We start from the raw sequence: 27,252 nt of genomic DNA, 5'->3' as shown, positions 1-27,252 counted from the left end.
GCATAACGATATTCTATAGACAAGGTGCATAAGCTAATATGAAAAACATGATTACAGAAATGACTATAACACAGTAAAAACTTTTCTTAACTATCTACAGACTAGATTAAATCTAACAAACAACACTTTCAGAAACAAACGTGATGACTCTTTACAAAATGATCTCAAGTTTAAAGGTTTCAAACACCATTTCAAATTATTTTAGAAAATGAGCCGTACAAATCTGAGAAACGTTTTGGTACTATTGGTTTAGCAGGCTTGATAATTGGTGTCGGTGTTATTTCAGGTAAGCTTGTAAAACGATGTGTCGATTTTATGGTTACATATGCAGAGGATAAAGTAAATAATATAGTATTTGATATGCATGTCTCAACAAGCATTTGTTAGTTTTTTAGTAAACGAGAAGGTATGGTTATTTAAGACTTGTCAACAGTTTATAGGTTAACCGGTTATACGTCAGATAACTGGATCTAAAAAATGCATAGCTTCCAAAATACGTATGTGTTTCTGTGTGTTTTCGGGGTTTTACAGTCTTCAGCTATATTAAGTCTGCCCTTCCACGAAATATTTAATTTGTTTTTATTTTTTTTTATTTTCAATCGGACAACCGGTCAGATAATAGTTTAAAGATGACTGAATGAAGAAAAGATCATGCAATGATGCTCAATAGCAAGTACAATGTAGACATGCATGTCATTTAAAATTCAACTGGCATATAAAGATCTAAATGGGGCTATTTTAATGAATTTATCGGTTTTTAAAGAGCTGAATTGGCAGCGTGTCATCTCTAGAATGGCTTTCATTTTTACGATTGTAAAGTTTGACTGGCATAATGTGGAGATCATTTTGACGACGTAGAATCCTGACTGGAGTACCATACGTGTCGTTTCTTATTTAGGATACTTTGTTTTTACACGAGCCACCGGTACATGCTACAGGTGCGAAGTCTAGCTATGTGCATACTTTTCAGCAACCACAGATGAGTGATGATACATCTGAACTTTTAACATCGAATTTCGACAGTAAGATTTCATCTCTGAAAAATGAGTCAGTCTCCGGGAACGACTATTTAGCAAAAAGCTCGAGAAGGAAGTGTCCGTTTAGCTGAAATGTAAGAGGAATCAGATTCAATATTCCTTCAACTCTTAGATCGTTTCTGAATTGCAGAATCTTCAGAGACGTACATCCGCCTAAGATTTCGTCAGCACCAATTTGATTTCTGGCAATATTCGTAAAATAAACATGAGGAATACATTGATCTGGATTGCAGACAATTCCCCTAGCAGGCTGTTCAACATAGAATTGAAAATGGAAATGGGGAATGTGGCAAAGAGACAACAACCCGACCATAGAAAAAACAACAGTAGAAGGTCACCAATCGGTCTTAAATGTAGCGAGAAATTCCCGCACCCGGAGGCGTCCTTCAGCTGGCCCCTAAACAAATATATACTAGTTCAGTGATAATGAACTCCATACTAATTTCCAAATTGTGCACAATAACAGTTCGATAATAAAAAAAGTGATGACATGGAATCAAATTCAGGATAAAAAATGTTGGCGCCAAGGTGAAAGCAGGGCCCTCAAGACAATCACGTAAAGAAAACCATTGGAAAACCATACTCAAAATTGTCAGCCACCGTTTTGAGACCTGTCAACTCTACTGATAGAGGCGATCTCATACGAACAATGTTACGAGTGTATCACACTGACCAATTTAAGAGGAACTGCCAAAAAAAAACAACTGCAAACAAACCAATATTTGGAACCTTGTCAAAATGAAGATTAAATACCAATTTGATTTAAAATCAGGATATTTTCATTTATACATTGGTAAGGAACAACAAACGTATTTGAAATTGTCCTGGTATAACAAGACTCCAGTCGGATATTGTAACAATGAGGTCAATAATTGAAATAAAAAATTGTTAAAAAAAACATTAAGGTTTTTCCTGGAATAAACCAATGGTAAAGAAAATCGTGTTCTTTATTTGGACGATGGATTAGGCATATACGAAAGTTATAAAAATCATAAAGATACTTCTGAATTTTTAAAGTCATCTCTTTAATTGGTATGACTTGTTTTCAATGAAGAAAAATTGATTTTAGAACTAGTTCAGTGTTTAGAATGGTTAGGAGTAATTTGAGATTCAAAACAGTTTATATTAAAGGTGCCAGAGCGCAGAATAAACGACACTAAAGATTCTCGTGATATAATACTAAAATTATTTTAAATTTTGAACGCCCGTATGCTGGCTCAATTTGAAGGAAGAAATTATCAATGTCACTTGTTATTAGTATTGTCACAAATTAAATGACACGACATATACATTTCGCGGTAGAAAACAGAAAAACATGGAAAACAAAATTACATGTATATATCGTGTATGAACAATGACTTCTAGCTGAATTGAAATTTTGACATGCAAATTTGATGACGCTTAGTGAGCAGCGTTTACTGACTCTGTACTTTTGAAGATCCCTTCGTTATGTTATTTTTCTATTATTTGTCATAATGTTATTGTTCTATTATAAATTTGATAATACTTTGAATGACAAACGACAATTTTGTTTTACTTGCGTAGTGGTATATGGATTCTTAAAAATTGTGAAGCGCTTCTGGATAATTTTGGATCTCGTTCTGTTTCTGAAATTAATTCTAACATAACTTTTGATTTTTTAACCCTACATGCGACACCATCCCCATGTGAAATTATAATTGTTTTAAATATACATTGAAAAATCAAAATGTCTTCCTACATATATGTGACGTGGAGATAAAGGATACTACAGATACAGTTAAGTCGGCTTCATATCTTAACTTACATCTAGAAATTGACAATGAGGGTCGGTTGAAAACAAAACTTTACGACAAAAGCGATGATTTCAGCTTTCCAATTGTGAACTTTCCATTTCTAAGTAGCAACATTCCAGCAGCACCTGCATACGGAGTATATATCTCCCAATTGATACGATATTCCCGTGCTTGCGTTTCCTATCATGATTGTCTTGATAGAGGGTTACTGCTCACAAGGAAGCTATTAAACCAAGAGTTCCAAATGGTGAAGTTGAAATCATCCCTTCGTAAATTTTACGGACGCCATCACGAGTTGGTTGACCGTTATGGAATAACCGTTTCACAAATGATATCGGATATGTTCCTTACGTCGTAACTACAATCCCCTTGCCTTTCATGAATGTGACCTACCGAATTAGACTATTTACCGGATTTGTAATCACATAAGCAACACGACGGGTGCCACATGTGGAGCAGGCTCTGCTTACCCTTCCGGAGCACCTGAGATCACCCCTAGTTTTTGGTGGGGTTCGTGTTGTTTATTCTTTAGTTTTCTATGTTGTGTCATGTGTATTATTGTTTTTCTGTTTGTCTTTTTTTCATTTTTAGCCATGGCGTTGTCAGTTTGTTTTAGATTTATGAGTTTGACTGTCCCTTTGGTATCTTTCGTCCCTCTTTTACATTTTTTGACGGCAAACACGCGAAACAATGAATGTGTTTTTTTAATTTTATAGATGTTTTTTGTGCTGTTTTGTAAATGTTTGTTTCTTTTGAGGTTGTAACAAACTGATGACTGTTGTTATCATATTTTAACTATTTTATCGATAATGTCTGTTTTGTTCACACATAGTTGTGAATAGAACGATATTTGATGCGACTGTCATAAAAAAAAAGAGGTTCAGCGCTATAGAACCATGTTTAATCCACCTTTTTCTACATACGAAATGCATGTACCAAGTTAGGAATATGATAGTGGGAGATATTATGGACATAATTGTGCAAATCGTGATACAAGCATGAAATTTGGAATAAAGGTTGACTAAATGATAATTAAAAAAAATCAGGTGCTGGCCATCAAAAATTTTCATTTTTTCAAGATGGCCACCGATCATTTGAAAATGGCATCATATCCAATTGGCTATATTTCGTAAATCCTTGAAAGCTGTGTTATAGGTTTAATCCAATGTAAGTTTTGATAAAACGTAAATTACAGTTCTTAAAGTATGGCAGTTGTTATCGATTCGATTGATGTGTTTGAGGTTTTGATTTTGCCATTTGATTAGGGCTTATATCTAGATAATGACTATAGGGGTCGATTGAAGACAACACTTTACGACAAAGAGATGAATTCAGATTCCCAATTGTGAACTTTACATTTGTAAACCTATATATCCAAATGGTGATATCATAAGTATTACGGACGCCATCACCAGTGGTTGACTGTTTGCTTTATAAATATTTCGATATGAGCGTAACTGATGAGTCTTATGTAGAAAACCGCGCGTCTGGCGTACTAAATCATAAATAATCCTTATACCTTTGATAACTATTTACACCACTGGGTCGATGCCACTGCTGGTGGAAGTTTCGTCCCCGAGGGTATCACCAGCCCAGTAGCCAACACTTCGGTGTTGACATGAATATCAATAATGTGGTAATTTTTATATATTTCCTGTTAACAAAACTTTGAATTTTTCGAAAAACTAAGGTACTTCTTATCCCAGACATATATTACCTTAGCCGTATTTGGCACAACTTTTTGGGATTTAGGATCCTCAATGCTCTTCAACTTTGTACATGTTTGGCTTTATAAATATTTTGATATGAGCGTCGCTGATGAGTCTTATGTAGACGAAACGCGCGTCTGGCGTACTAAATTATAATCCTGGTACCTTAGGTAACTAATTATAGAATATTCGTTATACAGATGATAACGGAGATATTCCTAGTGTCGTTACTACATCCCCTTCCCTTTTCACGAATGTGACCTACCGAATTAGACTATTTACCAGTTTTGAAACAACATGATCAACACGACGAGTACACATGTGGAGCAGTTTCTACTTCCACCTCCGGACCACCTGTAATCACTCCTTGTTTTTGTGGGCTCCGTGTTATTTTGGTACCCCTATTTGTGACATTTTGTTCACGCATCATTATCAATATAATGAAAATTGATGCTACTGTCATGTAAGTGAGAGGTTCAGCGCTATTAAACCAGGTTCAATCCACCATTTTCTCTATTTGAAAATGCCTGTAACACGTCAGGAATAAGACAGGTGTTGTCCATTCGTTTGATGTATTTAATCATTTGATTTTGACATTTCCGTCTTGAATTTTCCTCGGAGTTCAGTATTTTTGTTTGTGTTTTTACTTTTTACTGAATGATTCTTTACCTATAATTATTGTATATACAGATACTTTTAATGTAGATTAAGGTGCGTATACTGTTGAAACGAATGAACAGATTTTTCATTGTAAGTTGAAAGAAAATGAGAAAAAAATAGTTCCACCTGGCATGAACTCAGGGCTATTCAGTTACCTTTGAACTCGTTTGAATATGATCAGAAATGTCAATTAATTATTGCATACAGACAACAAATTGTGCAAATATAATCAACAAAGACATTACAAACATTACAACATTTAGCGTATGATATCTTTAGAATATGTACAAGGTTACGGCATGGTATTGGTTGCAAAAATTCGATATTTTTCATTCAAATGCAATATTTTATATTTAATTGGTATATTTCTTCATTTAAATGCAATATGTTTTCATTTGAATGGTATATTTTTACATTTAGATGCAATATGTTTTATCTAAATGGTATAATTTTTCATTTAAATGGTATATTTTTTTTTATTTAAAAGCAATTTTTTTTACTCTAACTGTTTATCATCTTTGATCCATTTATGCAACTTTATACTTGTTTGGCTTTATACATATTTCGATATGAGCGTCACTGACGAGTCTTACGTAGACGAAAGGCGCGTCTGGCGTACTAAATGATAATCCTTGTTCCTTTGATAACTATTATGTAAACATTGTTATCTTTTGATAGAGATAGAAGAAGCATATAATGCCATTAAATGGACACACTAATTAGCCTGATATGTAAATCCTTGTGATTCTTTATTTGTAACTCTGTAAAAGAAGGTTCGTAAAATTCAATCGGTCTTGGCATTGTAAACAAGAATGAAACAATAACTCCTCATGTTATTCCTCAGCTGGTTTTGAAATATGGCAAATAGTTCTTTAAATCATAGAACAATAGCATGTTTGTTATGCCGGATTTTTAACGATTTTCAGAACTAGTTAATTTTAAAAAGTCAAATGTTTCATTTTATTCTTTTTATATGTCTTTATTCATTGGGGGAAAACAGGACCAACAAAGAGAAGGAAATATTGTTTGTATTTCCAGAACTTACTCCAGAATATGTCCAGGTCAAATGTTAGAGACATACATTTGAACTTTAACCAAGCGAACATTAAAAATATTTTTTTATAATTCCTATTTAGATCAGTAGTATATCGTAAAACGACTAATACGTACATCGTAAGGGGTCATACTCCTTTAACGTGTGCAAGATCCAGATATATGATATTTAAGAAACACGGTAGATGGTCTTCATCAGATACAGCAAAAGATGGATATGTACGTGAAACAATTCTGAAATAATACTCGTTTCAAAGAATCTTGGCTTGTAATTAGATACCTGTTTTTTTTTATCTACTTTGTAATATTCGAAAGTGTGCAACTCATAAGGAAAGCTTATGCCTATAGTATACATGTGTTGAGTTATATTGACTTAATTATTTACGTTTGGTTTAGCTTGGCGAATAAAAACACTTTGCGATTAGTCTAGATTTCCTGATGTCAGAATATATTTGCAAAGCAAATTCCCAAACACAAAGCCAACATGGCCTTAAAAAAGTGACCAATCGGTCCAATGAATTACAATGTAGTGTGGACTACTACGAGTTTTATACCACTTGAAAACACGGAATTAGTGGGCAAACTGTCAACTAAGATAGTGTCGGTTACTCTCAAAATAAATGTTATTGTTCTGAGAACATGTGTAAGGTATAATTTACAATTTGCATGCTTAGATATATAAAAAAAATGTTTACTGGCTGCAAGATTCGACTTTCTTTTTCGCCTTGTAGCATTAGTTAGATTTTCTCATTGTTATGCACTGTACCTTTGCATTAATGTCACTGTGCGAAACAGTGAAATTACCAATAAAGTTACCACTTTCTAGTATGAAAAGTGTTATAATAGCGGAGACAGTAAATTGCTTAACTATATATTTGTGTATAATTTTTTCAATCGATAAAGTCCGTCTGTCATTATATTTAGCACAAAATATACCTATGCATTATTGAGGTTGGCAAATGTCCGAGTCCGTTAGAAATATACAAAAAAATATCCAATATCTCCATTGGAAAATAAAAAGAATTCTTCAAAGATGAAAACTAAATGAAATTACAGCTGCTTGCTTCATTGTATCTTTAGAACAAAGGAAACAGTTTGAAATAGAAAAAGTCAAAAATACTGAAAAATGTCATAAATATTTATAGATTTTGTTGATATTGTCAGACCAGATTCTAGAATTGAAAAATGTCTTGTACAGTTTTGCGAAATATGACTAATGATGTATTTTTTATGCATGTTCTGTACCTGACAAATTCTGACCAGGAATATATTACATGGTATTCTACAGTAATTATCTCATAATGAAAACAACATCTTTCTGAAATGTGTTTGTATACAAAAAAAGAGATGTGCCAACAGGACAACTATATTTTTAAACATTTTTTTATTCAAGATACTGATGAATCTTTTGTAGACGAAACGCGTAAATATTAAATTTTAACCCAGGTATTTATGATGAGTTTATTTGCATTCATCGGGTCGATGGCACTGGTGGTGAGAATTTCAAATCCACTGTAAAACTTCCGAACTTAAATAAGACGAAATAGACTATCTATCAAAATTCACGTAGAACTAATCCAGTGTCTATGCTGGGATTCAAACTCAAGACCTTAAGCATATCAACCAACGACACATACCACTACACCAGGACGACTGGTAACACTCATCAGTAATTTAACATACTTATAGGAGGAAAGATATTTTATAAGTGGGGCAAATTGGCAGACCTTTATTCAGTGAGGTTTAAACCCTTTTTCGCAAAAAAGTGAGTTGTCAGACTGGTTGTTTAATTTGATCTTAGACTTTTTCAAAAGTGGGGTGAGTCGGTAAACAAGAGTAAGGCGATTTTTTAAGTGGCGATCTTGTGTGCGCCGATTGGCCAGTAGGGCGAGTTGTTTCATATTCAGTCATCGTGTTGGGGGGTCATAAGTGGTATACATTATATAGTAATATATAAAGTATGTTATAATAGTTGTGTGGCATTCTTAACTTAATTTTAATAATTGTAAATGGTTTTTCGTCTAATCTAAAACAGCTGGGATGTAAAATAATTATCCCATTCGGACTTGGTGTGTCAGTGTTACATGTAGATCACCCTCTAGCCGCCGGCCATCGGGGTGATCTTACACTGAGACACTGCGTCCTTATTGTATAAGTAATACAGAAACAACGCTTCCTAAATACGTCGCTGAAATCAACTCACCAAATTATATTCAATAGTTTCCTTTATGTACCTAATTTATGAAGTTTGAGCCAGCTAAATTACTGATTTCTGTTCACTAATGGAATGAATTAAAAAACCTACCTTTAATTTTTAAAATTTCCATATGCCTTTACTTAGAATCGAAACCATCTATGAATTATGTTACATGTTACTGACATGAACATATCGACGAAACCTCTCGACTACCAATGGGTTACGATTTAAATGTCTATTTTACATTGTATATATATATATATATCTATATAAATAAATATATGATATAAATCGGTACAACGGGCTTTTACTTTTACATATACATGATCGTGAAGTGTATAGTATGAGATGGTTGACGCGAGGTTTTATGGTTTAGATCAATGAGTTAATGGTAAGGACTTGTCGGTTTAGGGTCGAATCCCGGTTTTTTCTTTGCTGTCTTATTCTCAAGTTTTCCTTATTTTTTCATGTTTTGTATGTTATTGTGGATATTTTGTGAAATAAAAGCGAGTTTGATCGTTTATTATTGGATTATTGTTGGCTATTCCACATGTTTGAAACAAAAATGATAACATTATATTTGTCCATTTGTCTTTTATAAATTAATATAGTATGATTTCATCTGTTTTACTACATAATTTTACAAAATGTTAATTCTGAACATTTTGATAAGGTCTGTATCTACATAGTTATGATTATGGTAATGCAATGTGTTGTTACACTGTGATTAAAGTCAATTTGACATGTTTCTATTGCATTCCATAATTCTTTATATGCTTTCCAGGTGGATGTTTTTAAACTATAATTCTTTTCAAAATGGCAATGATTTTAATGTATTACTTATATCATTTTTTCTTGATTTCCTTTAAAAATGTAGTTTTTAAGAGACAATTCGAAATAAAGGTCATACATCTAATATAAATGTGTAGTCTTCGATTAAAAGTTAGTTTTTTGTATACCTGCATTGGTTTCGCTCAGACACCAACTAAGAATTGCAGGATATGGTTCTTACTTGAAAACACACTCCGAAAGTGACTTTTTCAATACATATGTTCCATTTTTATGTAACAAGTATGACGACAGCCATTTTATGCTACTACTACGAAATCCATTTACTATATTTTGCATCGATGCAATATCTTTTTTTTATTTTATTTCAGGATCATTAGTAGTAATGTACCTTTTATTTCAAAGTGAGTATGATAATATGTATTCATATTTTAAATCTTCTGATATTCTACATGCATGTGAATGACATAGCCTAGGCAAATATGCTATTCCTATATCATATATTATAGGGTTACTGCATGAATATTGCGGAATATTGTACCGAGTAGAATTTTATATTGCACGAGCTTGCGAGTGTAATATATGTTCTACGAGGGACAATATTCCCCAATATTCATGCAATAACCCTTTTGTTGTATAGCAATATAATATTTGAAAGTAAAAATTGGTTAAACTAAGATTTTGTCGTTGATGACGTCATGAATTTTGAAGATTTATTGCACTAGTGCAATTTTGGAATTTATTGCCCGCTAACCCTTTGTTACTTTCTGTGGGAAATATTATATTGCTATGCAATAAAACGTAACATTGTCTAGACATTTTGTTATTAATAATGCATATCTTAAGTTTTTTCTGTATTAAAACACACCGAATAGTGTCATGACATTTCAAAGACCGATTGTTTGTCTTCGTATGCAGTAAAACCAATACATACAAGTTCGATGTAAGATTGAAGAACACTTCTGTGTGTTATTTCGTCCGAAACGCTTGACTCTCATCAATGGCGAACCAAACACAATATAATTATCTTAAAAAATCAGCCTTTTTATACTTATACATGCAAGAAAAATTGGTATTATTTAACTTTGACTGCTTAATTTTTTGTGACAGTAAGATTCAATTACATAAAATTACCATCAAAATGTATTACTTAAAACGATACAAAATTAAATTACTAGCTAAAACTCTTAAACGATGACATGCAGCAAAGAACTGCATCACCGGTTGTAAATTAACGTATCAAACCAACTTCAGTATGCCAACGATCAGAGGTAGTCAAGTTTTAAACCTATAACAATAGCTAGCTTAATATGATATATATGATATATTTGGTAGGTTAGATATCACTTTTAAACTCATCTTGGCCAAGTGAGCTTTTCTCATCACTTTGCCTCCGTCGTCCGTCGTTCATCGTCCGTTAACTTTCACAAACATTTTCAGCTCCGCACATACTGGCTCAAATTTTACAAAACTTGGCCTAAACCGTAATTTGAGTATCTAGTTTGAAAATGTGTCCGAAGATCCAGCCTGACAACCATCATGGCAACCATAGTTAAAAATAGAACATAGGGGTAAAATACCATTTGTGGCATATATCTCTGAAACTAAAGCATTAAGAGCAAATCTGACATGGGGGCAAAAATCCGGCATCAGGTTTAGAGCAATCTGCCCTGAAACTTTAGACGAATCAGACAACCCGTTGTTGGGTTGCTGCCCCTCAGTTGATTTTAAGGAAATTTTCCAGTTTTTGGTTTTTATCTTTAACAAACAAATGGAAGTTTTTAACGACCTTGACTGGCTATACAGCTCTTGCACGGTCAGATTTATCTTTAATATTATATTTATTAGCAGTGATATTATATTCATTAGCAGTGATTTTCATAGATAGAGATAAACTATAAACAACCATAATGTTCAGCAAGAAAGATTTTGAAATAAGTCACCATGACCAATAAAGGCAACAGTGGTATACCGCTGTTCGAAACTGTAAATCGATTTGGAAAAAAAACTGAAACTGAGGGAAATGCATCAAATATTAGAGGAGAACAAAGACACAACAGAAACACAACATTAAAAAGTAACACACACATAAACGAACTATAATATAACAATGGCCATTTTTATGACTTGGTACAGGACATTTTAAGGAAAACATATCGGGTTGAACCTGGTTTTGTGGCATGCCAAACGTCCAACGTTTATGGCAATGTTAAATATAACAAAATTGTAAGTTGACACCTGACAGAGTTATTGCCCTTTAAATCAATTTTAAACAATTTTTCCTAAATTTGTGTTAACTGTTCTCCTTTAAAACTACTCAGACAAATTTAACCAAACTTGACCACAATCATCATTAGGGCATCTTATTTACAAAATATGTCCGATGACCTCGCCTTCCATCCAACATGACCAACATGGCTAAACATTGAAAATAGAGGTTAAATGCTGTTTTAGGCTTAAATCTCTGAATTAAAAGCAAATCTAAAGTGCTTGCATTATTTCATGCATCAATTGTAAACAAAAAAACCAGGTGAGCAACACAGGCTCATTGGAGCCTTTAGTTGAAATATCTACCAATTTGTTAATAGCATCTTAATCTGAATCTGATATCTGCAGGAATACATGCACATAACTCAAACGAATCTTCTCTGGTTGATGCTTGTGAAAAAGGACATATCTCAAAAGTAAAACATTTTATAAGGAAAGGTGCTGACGTTAACATTACCGATACGTATGGAAACACTCCATTTGCATTGTCCTGTGCATATGATAACATTGATATTGCAAACCTACTGATAGATAAAGGTTGTGATATACACAAACCTGACAAAAATGGGAAGACACCTCTCATGCTTGCTTGTCGCAGAGGATATTTGTCAGTAGTAAAACGTCTTATTGATAGAGGTGCTGACATAACCATTACTGACAATGACGGAGACACGCCTTTTTTGTTGTCCTGTAAATATAATTACAATGAAATTGCTAATCTTCTGATAGATAATGGTTGTGATATACAAAAAGTTGACAAAAATGGGAGGACACCTATAATGTTTGCTTGTCAAAGTGGATCTTTATCTACAGTAAAACGTCTTATTCAGAGAGGAGCTGAAACTATCATTACAGACAATGACGGAGACACTCCATTTTCATTGTCCTGCAGTAAAGGTGATAAAAAAATTGCTAATCTACTAATAGATAAAGGTTGTATTATACTTAAGCCTGACAAAAATGGGAAGACACCTCTCATGCTTGCTTGTCGGAGAGGACATCTGTCGGTAGTAAAACGTCTTATTCGGAGAGGTGCTGCCATTAACATAACTGATAATGACGGAGACACTCCATTTACGTTGTCCTGTGGATATGGTTATAGTGAAATTGCTGATCTACTGATAGATAAAGGTTGTGATATTCATAAACTTGACAAAAATGGGAAGACACCTCTCATGCTTGCTTGTCGTAGCGGACATACGTCAGTAGTAAAACATCTTATTGATAGAGATGCTGACATCAACATTACTGACAATGACGGAGACACGCCATTTGTATTGTCATGTGAATATAATTTCAATAAAATTGCTAATCTATTGATAGATAAAGGTTGTGATATACATAAACTTGACAAAAACGGTATGACACCTATAATGCTTGCTTGTCGCAGAGGAAATTTGTCAATAGTAAAACTTCTTATTGGTAGAGGTGCTGACATCAACATTACAAACATTGACGGAGAAACACCGTTTTCATTGTCCTGTGGATATGGTTATAGTGAAATTGCTGTTCTACTGATAGATAAAGGTTGTGATTTACATAATCCCGACAAAAATGGGAAGACACCTATAATGCTTGCTTGTCGTAAAGGATATCTGTCAGTAGTTAAACGTCTTATTAAGAGAGGTGCTGGTATTAACACTAGCGACAACAAAGGAAACACACCATTGGCATTGTCCCGTAATATTAAAATAGTAAAATTACTGATAGATAAAGGTTGTGATATAAATAAATCTAACAATGAAGGAATGACACCTCTAATGAATGCTTTTCATGACCAAGATATGCTAATAGCAAACCTTCTCATTGAGGAAGGTGCTGACATTAACATTACTGACAATGATGGAAACACGCCATTGTTATTGTCCTGTAAATATGAATACATTGATATAGGTATCTTACTGATAAATAAAGGTTGTGATATACATAAATTTGACAATGATGGAATAACACCTCTAATGAGTGCTTGTCGTCTACGACGTTTGCCGATTATAGATCGTCTAATTAAAGAAGGTGCTGACATTGACATTACCGACAATGATGGAAACACGCCATTATCATTTTGCTGTGAATATGATAACATTTTTCATGCAAACATTCTCTTAAACTTAGGATGTGATATAAATAAACCTAACAATGATGGAATGACACCTATAATGAAAGCTTCTCTGCATGGACATCTGCGAATAGTAGCCCGTCTTATCGAGGGATCTGCGGACAATTATATTACCGACAAAAATGGAGAAACATCACTCACATTGGCATCGAAAGGTGGTTTCAATGATATAGTTAACCTACTGTTAAAAACAGTTTCTAATGAACATTAACCTAAAAATGCTGAAAAATCACCACTTGCAAAAGGTTGTGATAACGAAGGTATGGTAATAGATGAAAGCTCTGATACACCAGGAACACTGTGCCTAAACCACACCGGCAAAATTTGTTCGGACTCGATGGTATCTAACATCCGGCACAATGACGGAACATTAATAGACAGAAGAAAGCTAGGTTTCTCCTTATTTTCTTATTTTTTTTATGATATCGAAGAATATTTATACATATACAACTATTTTCTATTGTGATATGCAATATTTTCAACAACCGTTCTTTATTAACGGAGAAATAAGTAAAAATGCATGTCAAAATGATGAATTGAGTGAACCTTGCCTCGAAATTGTTTAATTTCTCGTTAAATTGTTCACATTGTACGAAAAGAAAGGTACGAGAAGATAGATACTGACACGGAGATTGCAAAACTTTTTTTTATGAACATCTCAATACTTGTATTTCTGAGTATGGAACGAAAGAAATGGGTCATGTCAAAATGGAACTTGCCGGTTTCGTCAATGTTTACCACCCGGTTTGGTCATAGATTTCACAATGCATTACCCGGTTTGGTCAAATAAAAAAAATCTTAATTGCATTGCATTATGATAATTGATAATTTAACTTCAGTGTTAAAAAGGAGTTTTGTGACCGGGTCGACGTCGTTGGAAAACAAGTTTTTCACAGGACAACGGCTTATTATTTATATGATTAAACTCAGATTCAAATAAATAATAAGCAAACACTAGAATTCCTACTCTTATAGAACACAAATAATTTTAATTTTACTTTACATTCAAAAATTTTTAACAGCAGAATACATTTAAATGAAGGTTATAACGCAAATTGAGGTTAAAGCTCTCAAATATGCGTTTTTCAATATGAATTATGGAAAATATGTTTAAACTTTACGGTCTTACAAAATCTAAACATACAATTGATATGTGATTTTCTCGTACAATAGGATGGACACCTTTATAAGTAATCTAATCATTCTATGTATGTAATCTTTTCTATGATCGTTAAAGTAAATCTTCTTAAGGATAAAACTGATGATAAGACAAATGTATATATGCATGCATAATCGACATGGAAAATGAATGTTTATTGGAAGAAAAGGATTACAACTACCATGCATCTGATTATGTAAGGCTGATTATGTTTATTAAAAACATTCTCATTGATATTTTTAAACAAGCGACACTAAGTGATTCGAATTCATAGCTAGCGTTTTGAACTACATGCATTTGTATAAAGCTGCATATGTTAAAAGTAAGAATATTTGACTGTAAAAGAGGGACGACAGATACCAAAGGGACAGTCAAACTCATAAATCTAAAATAAACTGACAACGCCATGTAACATATACATGTATGGAACACAGATCTAACGATTTTTTCCCTATTTGCCATATGTCCATTGCCCTTGCCCTTGACCTCATTTCTATATTATTTTTCCTTCGGCCACAGACCTTCACCATAAATTGAAATATGACCATTTAAGCATTTGTGACATGTCAGCGCGTAAACTGAAATATAAATAATATGTCTTATTTTTTTATTGAAAAAAAAATGCCAGTGAAGTTGTTTGCGATGTCCGATCCGGTTCATGAAATTTAAATTTTCAGTTGTTACACCTTTTTTTTAAAATTCAAGAACGGTGTAATTTTGTTTGGAATCCTTGATTGTTTTTAGCTCACTTGACCCAACAGGAAAAGTTTTTTTTCATCACTTGGCACCGGTCGACCGTCTTTAATCTATTCATAAATGATCTACCTAACTGTTTACTAAATTGTCATGATAGTGTAAAACTCAGCACTAGTCGCATTGACTGTCTTATGTATGCAGATGATATTATTGTATTTTCTGATTCTGCTGATGGACTTCAAAGGCGCTTGAAGGCATTGGAATCATACCTGATACCTGGTGTCTTAATTTTAACTTTTAAAATTTTTTAAATAAAAGAACCATTCTATTTTTAAAAAAGAATTCATTAAAACTGTTTTTAAATATAAATACTTTGGAGTTATATTCCAGTCAAGTGCCCCATTTAATTAGGCAAAAAATGACTTATTAATAAATCTGTAAAAGCTTCATATAAACTTAATAAATGTTTGTCTGGTTCAGATGCTAGTATTAAATCAAATTAACATCGGTTTGACCATACCATTTAACCTATAATTTCGTATGGCTCAGAGATATTGGGAATGTTTAAAACCGACTCTGCTTCTTGTAAAAAAGATGCTACTTATGCACTTGAAAAAATATACCAGAATAATGATGCTGATAAAATGAACTTATCTGTTCTAATATTGTTATATCTATGATAAAACCATCTGCATAGATTACATCATTGAACCTCAAATTAATTGAAAGAAGCGTTTTTATGCAACAAAAAAAATGAAAATAACACTATGTCATGGTATTCCTCTGTTAAATGTATTTTACAAAAGCTTGAATTGGAAGAAACATATTGTATTAATTATTCAATTAATAGATTAAAACAACTTATTATGAAAAAGTTAAAGACATTGTTTTTTTAAAGCATGGTACAATAATAAAGATAATGTTACTGGGAAGCTAGATATATATTTTTCTCATAAAAGTAATTTCTAAATGGAAAAATATCTTGATATTCAAAGTTTTCAATCAAGACAAATATTATTTAAATTTCGCATAGGTTCCCACCAATTACGAGTAGAAAAAGAGCGACATAAGAACAAACCTAGGGAAAGATCACAGAGGACTTTTAATTTTTGATCTCATAATGATATAGAAGATGAGTTTCATTTTAAAATAAACTGTCCATTGTATAATAAAAGCTCATAAGCACTGTCAACATTTTAATAACTTAGCAGGTATATCAAAATTATTATGGTTAATGACCACTGAAGATAAACATAATTATTATTATACTTAAAAAGTTAAGTATTTTTCTTATCCAGAGTTTTGAATTAAGATCAACAAATTCTGTAAATGGCTAAACCTCTTTTAGTGTATCCATATATATTTTAAATTCAAAAAATTATATTTAAATACACATTACTATATCTATGTGTATGCATATTTCATTAATATGTAAATGCTTATATATGTATTGATAAACTGTAGTCAAATCTCTAAGGTGCTTATCTTATTCTTGCAATTGTACAAAACATATAATTATACACATAAATATCTAGTAATTGGTTGCTGTGTGAACATGGGAGAAAACTACCCTTATATCTAACCAGTTGGGGCTGCATTTCATTATAATGCAGCTCAAAACACCATATCTGTTTAAATTGGAATAATCCTTACAGAAATTGATTGTCTCCCATATTACTGTCTCTTCATGTGCATACACTACTTGTTCAGTGTTCTAGGTTACAAGGAAGTAATTATTGACAAGCCTTATTTGGTCCTGCCTTTTCACTATCAAAGATCCATTGAAAATTTTTTCGAATTCTGAAAAATCAACACCTTTGGGTGTAAATGCAATGGTCAAACACTTATGGTGCCGCAGCTTTTTTTTTATATAAAAATGTCATTTTTTTAAGGGTGCTCAACGGTTCCGGAATTTTCGAAATAGTATGAATGAAGAACACCCCTTGCTTAATTTGGCACAGAAATTGTTGCTTGTCTTGGAGAGTTTTCTCTAAATTTCTCGCTATTTCTACACCAATGGCCAACACCCATTTCTCACTATTTCAATTTTAATTTCTAATTACTAAGGCAGCAGAAAATGAATATACTTCTACCTATTATCTTGGATGTAAAATCTAGGTGGCGCCAGTCATCTTTATTTACTTCCTTTTAACCTCTATTGTGATGCATTTTATTTTATTATTTCATTGTTATAACACAAATCAATGTAATCATTGTATGAATTTTAAAACTCGCAAGGGTCCATAATTGGATTAATAAAGTATTTTTAATCTAATCCTTATTCTTAAAGTACTAATTTAGTATGAAATAGCTAGATGCGTGTTTTTTGGAAGATATGTGTATGCTTTTTTTTATTGAAGGAGGCCTCTCACAACAACAACAATTAAGTTACTGTTGGCAAAGCAATCCTAATTTTGATTTGCCTCTTATATATTACGTCTGTTCACACATTGTGTACGACTTTCATACAAGTGACAGATTTAGCTAGCTTTACAGGTAAAATTACAACCAGGTTCCTTCTACCATTTTTTTCCACACGGGATAATGCCGGTACCAAGTCATGAATTTGACAGTTGTTTTTCAATCGTTGGATGTGTTGATTTCTTGTTACTTTACATTTTTAATTCATATAGATGGATAAGAATCTATAATACTAAAATTACGAGGTCCAATTTGTCAGCCGTCATCACGTAAAAACGACGAATCAAAGAATTCAACTGTATATATAACTAATATAGTACTAAGGTGTAGATTGAAAATTACACCACTCCAGGCCCTTTTGTTTTCCACGTAATTAATATTGCCAATAATTAAGAAGTTCCGGGTCGAGTCCGATACCGATACCAATATTATATTCACCTGTTACCTATTACCTTATCTGGACGTTCCGCATCTGACAGGCACACCAACAAACGGTGTATTCAGGATTATTTGCTATATACACGGGTCATAATCACAGGGTTGACACTACTAAATTGTCGAATTGTTACATATTGTAGTATTTTAATCAGTAAGACTTTCTAAGATAACAATACGAATACTAAAAATCTGGGCTAAAAATAAGGCGTATAGGTACAGTTTTCAATTTGTTAGCGGGCATGACGTAAAACAGCGAATCAAAGAATTCAACTTTATTTGTAACTAATATAGGACAATGCTGTTGATTAAAAAATACTCCATTCCAGGACCTTTTGTTTTCCAAATAATTAATATTACCAATAATTGATAAGTTCCAGTTCGACGGGTTCAAACAGAAAGATTTGAAAGCAAAGAAAACTGTGTATCTTATAATCGGCATGACTTTATCAGATGACAATACTAATACTAAAATTATGCTTGCGCATAGTTACTATTATATACTTTAATTCAGTCACGGACCCGCGATATCACGGGTGTGTTCTAGTGTTTTTTAATACGGGGGATTTTTACGGACAATTTAAATTATGCATTCCGTAAATGTACACAAATATAAATGTAAAGTTAAATTGGTGTATTTTAAAAAGTCTCTAGTCATATAATTGAACTCGTACACATATTTAAATATAACAATGTATGTAGGCCAAAGTACTTTTAGGTTACTCTTCATAAAGGTAAATACAGTTTTAAAAATCAAATTTACAATCAAACATACTATTTGGTATAACCTAAAATTTCATTAGGACTATAGATTTATAATTTGTGAATTAAAGCAGTACTAGAATACACCCACGAAATCATGGGCGTTTTGAGCGTAGTTGAAAGTATGTAGTGCTTTTTTTGTAAAATATTTAATGACTGGAGAATTTCAGGAAAGGTACTTGGAGACAGGAAAATAGTCTTTCTACCCCTTCTGCTTTTTTGCCAAAATTCCCATTTTTATGTTTTCCATTAATTTCAATATGAACATTTAGTAAACCATGAAAATGACCTTTAAATAAAGTGTATTTGCTTTTAACTATTAATTTACAGTTTACTAATTAATCCACGGCGGTCATTGATATATTATGTGATTTAGATACAACGGATAAGCGTTGATTCTTGAAAAAGAAACCATGACCCCGGAAGGCGAGTTTGTTTTTCATGAATCAACGCTTATCTATTGTATCTATAACTTAAACTATTGTGTTAATGTCTTTTAAAAATTAACGCCTATTCTTAATTAGTAGGTATTGTAAATGAGTTTAAATAACCATGAATCCGTGTCAAACGAACCATTACAATAAATAAATATCACAATGAAATGGTTTAAAAATACAAATATATTAATTTATAATACAACACGTCAACCATTAAAGATCTTCATACTTTAAGGCATCTGAATGTTATCTTTTTTTACAAAAAAAGGTAAATTGATTTCGAACTTATTTCTATCAAAATTGAAAATGGAAATGGGGAATGTGTCAAAGGGGAAAACAACCCGACAAAGAACATAGATATAGTGCATATCATAAGTATTTGTCCAAAATTTCTAACAAAAGCCTAATTCTAGGAACATCACGATTTTCTAGCATAGAAATTTGCGAATTAACAGTTATAAAATTATGTAGTAAAACAAAAGAAATCATATTATATTAATTTATAAAACAAAAATGGACAAATAGAATGTAGTCATTTTTGTTTCAAATATTTGGAATAGCCAACAATAATTCGATAATAAACGACCAAACTCTCTTTTATTACACAAAATATCCATAATAGCATACAAAGCAAAAACAAAAACTGGAAAACTAGAGTAATGGAACAGCAAAGAGAATTCAGGGATTCGAACCTTAACAGTCCGTACCTTAAATCATTTATCTTAACCATGAAACCTCGTGGCTACCAATTCATCCTATACGTTTGCCTATTATGTATTTATAAAGGTACAAGCCCTCTGTGTCTGTTGTACTGATGTATATCATATATTCATTTATATGTATAAAATAGACATTTAATTCGTAACCGATTGGTAGCCCAGAGGTTTCGTCGACATGTTGATGTCAGTAACACGTTACAGAATTCATGGACGGGTTCGATTCCCAATGAAGGTATATAGAAATTACAAAAATGAAAGGTAAGTTTTTAAAACGATTCCATAAGTGAACAGAAATCAGTAAATTGGTCAATTCAAACTTAATGTAATTAGGCACACAAAGGAAACAAAAGAATATAAATGTTGAGTTTATTTCAGCGACAGATTTAGGAAGCGTTGATTCTAGAAAAAGTATCCACGGTAAATGAATAGGCGTCACCACAATGGTTTAAATAGCCCTCTCTATTTAATATATATTTGCCCCGATGGATTTTTGTAAAAGATTTTATGACTGGAGAATTGTTTTTCTAATCCCGCTCCTCCTTTTTAGCTCACATGGCCCAAAGGGTCAAGTGAGCTTTTCTCATCACTTTGCGTCCGTCGTCCGTCGTTCGTCGTCCGTCGTCGTCGTCCGTCGGCGTCGTCCGTCGTTAGCTTTTACAAAAATCTTCTCCTCTGAAACTACTGGGCTAAATTTTACCAAACTTGGCCACAATCATCATTGGGGTATCTAGTTTAAAAAATGTGTGGCGTGACCCGGCCAATCAACCAAGATGACCGCCATGGCTAAAAATAGAACATAGGGATAAAATATGATTTTGGCTTATAACTCTGAAACCAAATCATTAATAGAGCAAATCTGAAATGGATAAAATTGTTTATCAGGTCAAGATCTATCAGTCCTGAAATTTTCAGACGAATAGGACAACTGGTTATTTGGTTGCTGCCCCTGAATTGGTAATTTGAAGGAAATTATACCGATTTTTGGTTATTAGCTTGAATATTATTATAGATAGAGATAAACTATAAACAAATAAGTTAATATGACTAAAATGATCAGTTGATCCCTTAAAAAGTTATTAATTAAAAAAAAAATGGAATCTTTTACAAAAATCTTGTCCTCTGTAACTACTGGGCCAAATTTAAATAAACTTGCCACAATCATCATTGGGGTATCTAGTTTAAAAAATGTGTGGCGGGACCCGGCCAACCAGCCAAGATGGTCGCCATAGAACATTTTATAGACGATTTGGACAACTGGTTGATGGGTTGCTGCCCCCCAATTGGTAAATTTTAAAGATGTTTTGCCGTTTTTGGTTATTATCTTGAATACTATTATATATAGAGATAAACTATAAACAGCAATAATGTTCAGCCAAATAAGATCTACAAATAAGTCAACATGACCAAAATGGTCAGTTGACCCCTTAATGAGTTATTGCCTTTTATAGTCAATTTTTAACAATTTTCATAAGTTTGGTAAATTTTTACAAAATAATTTCCTATGTTACTAATTGGCAAAGTTCATTATAGATAGAGAAAATTGTAAGTAGCAGGAATATTCAGTAAAGTAAGAATTCAAAACACATCACCATCACCAAAACACAATTTTGTCATGAATTTATCTGTGTCCATTGTTTAATATGCACATAGACCAAGGTCAGGGACACAGGCTCTTGAGAGCCTCTAGTTTTTCTAAATTCCTATTTTTCTGTTTTCTTTTAATTTCAATGAATTAAATATTGGCGTTTATCTGTATCTAACGAACATTCATTACAATAAATAAAGTGTATTTTTTGCTTTTTACTATCAATACTCAGTTTACTAATCGGTCGACAGCGGTCATTAATATATTATATAGACCCTCTCTATTTCAACTCTGTTACTTCCGTGGATAGTTAACTTGAAAATGATAGCAGATAGTAAATACACAGTGTATGTATGTTCAAGTTATACAGAAAAACGCAAACCTGAAGTCCTGTTTGACTTAAAATTCCGTCCGATGATGGAAACAATATCCGGATACCTCTTTATCCGTTTTTCTCCCAAAATAACTCAATCTGAATAATCATTAGAATGGATTACAAATGCGACTATGAATGGAACATATAGGACACAGAGGCATAATGATTAATTTATTGTGGAAGGAAGAGTAGCAACACACAACATGATGTCTTCTCGTTTAATGGTATAGATATGATAAAGAAATGATAATGTACCGCACTCATGTCAGTAGGATATGACGTCACTGGCTATTGCTTTTTAATTGAAATAGTATTATCATTATTTCTTTGATTTGCACCTTTTTGATTTTGTTGTGTACGTATTTGTTGTCAATTCAAGTAAACACATACATTACTTTCCGTTTATGTTTGATTTTTTAATGATTTAAAGAATGCATATTTTAAACAATACCAACGTAAATATTATACAAAATCAAATATTAAAAGATCATTATCAATTCGGTTGAAAAATGCAGATGCTGTTTTGTCTGAATTTGTTAAGGAAGGCTATTAGTGTAACTAAATAATTTCTGATAACCTTCCATACATCACTTTCCATCAGACAGGAAAATATATGATACCGACATAAACGGTAATAAAATCAGAGCTACCCACAAAACAGGCAAAACAAGATCACTCGTCAACAGTTGTTGCAAGTATTTTCGTGCATCGAAGGGGAATCATAAACTCCCGAATATTTCATTTAGATCTGTGTATTGATATTTCCTCGGGTATAAACACCAAAACATAGTCCTTGTGTTAATTTACATCACTATAAGAACCTCAAACTAACAGTTACTTATAATAACAAATTTTCACATAACAATACAGAAAGTGTAACAAAAATATCGAGTAATGGAAATATCTTCAAAAAATTCAAACGAGTCGAAGTTCATTCAGATACTTGTAGAAGAGTGAAGATTCAGAAAGCCTCCTCATATAATTTCAAATTCAGAAATATTGATGTTTTTCAAATTAATCCAAAGTGTTTTGCTTTGGTTTCATAAATATTTTCAAACAGAAATACAAAGTTAAAGAAAAAATATACTGGGCCGCCTCATTTTCACACTAATACCTCGAACTAACATAAGCGGTGATCTCAGTATTAAAATCTATAACAAAAAAGGCGATTTGCATTTCAAAATTATCAATTTCCCTCACCTTAGTTGCAATATCCAAACTTTACCTGCACAAGAGATATACATCTCCCAACTCATTTGGTATTCAAAACTTACAGCCGATTTAAAAAACGTCATCAGTGTCTGAGCAGAAGTTGATGAACTACGGTTACGTAAAAAAAACGTCTCGTTCTTCTTCTTCTTTAAAAGTAAACTGGAAGATGCCAAGACCTAAGTTATCAATGTTTGTTTCGTTCACAATTATGTAGAATTTTATGAGACTGTCATACAAGAGAGGTTTGACTAGGCATAAAACTAAGTTTAATCCACCATTGTCATCAGAAATAGCATGTAACAAGTGACGATTACCGCAGTTATTTTTTATTCATTGGACATGTTTTATGTGTCTGAGCTTTCGCAGAAGCTGCATTCGATCAGTACCTTTACGTGGTATGATTGTCAATGAGACCAATCTTCACAAGAGACTAAAATGAGACAGAAAGTAACATCTATAGGTCACCGTACGGTGTTCAACAGTGAGCAAATCCAATATCGTATGGTCAGTTAGTTTGGTTTAATTATTACTTTGTGTATCGTTTTGTCATTTTTCATCGTAAACGTATATTGTACGTGTCAAACTATGTATCATCCAGTATTAACATTTTTCTGGTTTGTGCTGTTGGGATGAAAACAAAATCCGAGCATCGGAGGAATGCAATATATAAGATGTAATTATATATTTAATAGCACTTGCGTGATATCTTATCTGGAGGACCGCTAGCCCATGCAGGTACATGTATTATCAGCTCAGATTGATTCAAATTCATAAGTTGAAATTGATGTGCGATGGATAAATCCGTACTCTTTAGATCACATTATGGTCATTAAACGTCTAATGACATAAGTTCCTTATCGTCCATGGTTGTAAATTTTAAGGATTCGACCTTGAGGTGTAGTGTGCATAAAAATTTGTATAACGTGACCGGAAATCGGATTGTTTACTGTAATGTGATTAACAGATTAGGGACGATTTGTTCGATTTTTTTTTAAAGAGGTGATAACGTTGATCAAGGACAATGATACATGTAGGTGATTTTTTTTATTAAAGACGATTTAAAAGTAAAACTCCAAACATGGTCTTTCCATAAGCCTCCTCTTTTTTTCAAAATCTTGTAATCAACTGTTATCAAAATGGCATATATATATATGGTCAGCAGGGTTAAAGAACATCAGTTGTTCGATCTGTTAGTCAAATGCGTTTTGTTTAAATATACTTTTTTACTTTTTTGCATATTTTAAACAATACCAACGTAAATATTATACAAAATCAATTATTAGAAAATCATTATCGATTCGGTTGAAAAATGCAGATGCTGTTTTGTCCGAATTTGTTAAGGAAGGCTATTAATGTAACTAAATAATTTCTGATAACCTTCCATACATCACTTTCCATCAGACAGGAAAATATATGATACTGACATAAACGGTAATCAAATCAGAGTTACCCACAAAACAAGCAAAACAAGATCACTCGTCAACAGTTGTTGAAAGAATTTTCGTGCATATTTCATTTAGATCTGTGTATTGATATTTCCTCGGGTATAAACACCAAAAAATTGTCCTTGTGTTAATTTACATCACTATAAGAACCTCAAACTAACAGTTACTTACAATAACAAATTATAGTAAAGGATCCTACAAATTAATGTAAGATACAGTCACAGAAAATAATTATACTTATAAATATAATTATTTTCTGTGACTGTACCTTACATTAATTTGTAGGATCCTGTACTATAGATCATTGAGCTGATCTGTAACAATAACATCTCCATGCCTTATATATCATGTACTGTAGTACGACGCTAGATTAAAACTGACGAGGAAAGGTAACACACTGTCACTGAAATTTTTATTTTAGTAGAGCATAGGTGGTCGTGTGGTCTAGCGGGACGGCTACAGTGCAGGCGATTTGGTGTCACGATATCACAGAAGCATGGTTTCGAATCCCGGCGAGGGAAGAACAGACCTAACATTGTTGGGTTGATGTTTAGACGAGTTGTATATATATATATATAAGTGCCTATAAATAGCAGCACATGACATACAAATCTATGGGAGTGTGGATTAATCAGTACAGAGATTAATTCAATTATACAAATAAAATTATAGATTGCCTAACAATGTAATTTTAACACACTATTTAGTATGTAAATATAAGAATGTTTAAAATATTTACAAAATGATCAAAATAAACGCAATATTTCGCTAGACCAACTAGCTTTATCAAGCGTGCATCTATCCAGGTGAAATCGGGTGTAGATGATAAGAAACTTTTGCAGTTTACTCGTGGACGTTGCTAACTTCAACTACCAATTATGTATTTTTAAGGTAGCTAAATCCAAGTGCAACATGTACATTGAGCTGCAAAATTTTCTTATTTTCAAAGCAGCTAAATGCAAGAGCTCATAGACATTGAGCTGCAAAATTTTCTTATTTTAAAGGCAGTTCAGTGCAACATAGACGTTGAGCTGCAAAAGTTTCTTATCATCTACATCCGATTTCATCTCGTCTCGCTAGTCCACACGACCACCTTGGCTCTACTATAATAGAGCTTTCGCTGGCCGTGTGTTACCTTTCCTCGTCAGTTTTAATCTAGCGGCGTACTGCAGTATCTATAGTAAAGGATCCTACAAATTTATGTAAGATACAGTCACAGAAAATAATTATATTTATAAGTACGTCTGAGTCAGTGACAACTCTACAACAGATGTATCCATCGGATCGCCATCAATGATGGTGATCCATGGTTGTGTACATAATGTATGTACAACTCGTCTAAACATCAACCCAACAATGTTAGATCTGTAAATTTGCTTTCGCAAATTTTTGGTTCTTCCCTCGCCGGGATTCGAACCCATGCTACTGTGATATCGTGACACCAAATCGCCTGCACTGCAGCCGTCCCGCTAGATCACACGACCACCTGGGCTCTACTATAATAGAGCTTTCGCTGGCCGTGTGTTACCTTTCCACGTCAGTTTTAATCTAGCGGCGTACTGCAGTACATGATATATAAGGCATGAAGATGTTATGGTTACAGATCAGCTAAATTATATCAGATATATATCATGCATTTGCAATTTTATTTGACATCGTGCTATTATTGAAGAAGGATATCCGAAATATCTAATATTTGTTCATTTTATAGTTATTTAATGGTAATGTTGTACCCTTTTTGACTTGTTATATATTATATTTTGTAGTGTACAGAATCATATTACATGATCCATCGCCCTGTAAGATTGATCGTTGACTATTTATTCAGTCATTTTATATATATATATATATATATAAGCAAATTTACAGATCTAACATTGTTGGGTTGATGTTTAGATATATATATATATATAATTGAGCTGATCTGTAACAATAACATCTCCATGCCTTATATAGCATGTCCTGTAGTACGCCGCTATATTAAAACTGACGAGGAAAGGTAACACACGGCCACTGAAAGCTTTATTTTTTGTGAAGCCCAGGTGGTCTTGTGGTCTAGCGGGATGGCTGCAGTGCAGGCGATTTGGTGTCACGATATCTCAGTAGCATGGTTTCGAATCCCGGCGAGGGAAGAACAAAAAATTTGCGAAAGCAAATTTACAGATCTAACATTGTTGGGTTGATGTTTAGACGAGTTATATATATATATATATATATATATATATATATATATATAAAACGTCTAAATAGTAGTCAACGATTTTCCCCACGAGGGCACTGGATCGTTACGAGTAACGATACATGTACACAAGCCACCTGTACTGACTTACCGTAGGCCCAAAAGCCTTAAAAACTTGCTCGTTAGAGCTGATTTATCCTCTCAAGCAGGCTCTTCATCTAT

The 27,252-nt window shown here is 32.9% G+C and overlaps 1 protein-coding gene and 1 long non-coding RNA gene across 2 annotated transcripts in view; both read left to right on the top strand.

Annotated features, from left to right (window-relative positions):
* The window catches only part of LOC143084847 (uncharacterized), a 167,520-nt gene that overhangs the window by 97,736 nt on the left and 42,532 nt on the right, over window positions 1-27,252 (top strand). The window lies entirely within an intron of this gene.
* Window positions 32-14,486, top strand: LOC143084840 (uncharacterized). The gene is made up of 3 exons (XM_076260898.1): window positions 32-286; window positions 9,592-9,624; window positions 11,837-14,486. The coding sequence occupies exons 2-3, from the start codon at window positions 9,606-9,608 to the stop codon at window positions 13,813-13,815; spliced, it is 1,998 nt and encodes a 665-aa protein (XP_076117013.1). The 5' UTR covers window positions 32-286; window positions 9,592-9,605; the 3' UTR covers window positions 13,816-14,486.

Source organism: Mytilus galloprovincialis, chromosome 8 (genome assembly GCF_965363235.1).
Source record: "Mytilus galloprovincialis chromosome 8, xbMytGall1.hap1.1, whole genome shotgun sequence".
In the NCBI taxonomy this organism is placed as follows: Eukaryota; Metazoa; Mollusca; class Bivalvia; order Mytilida; family Mytilidae; genus Mytilus; species Mytilus galloprovincialis.
Note: the sequence above shows the minus strand (reverse complement) of the source record. Positions and strands in the feature narration are given on the sequence as shown.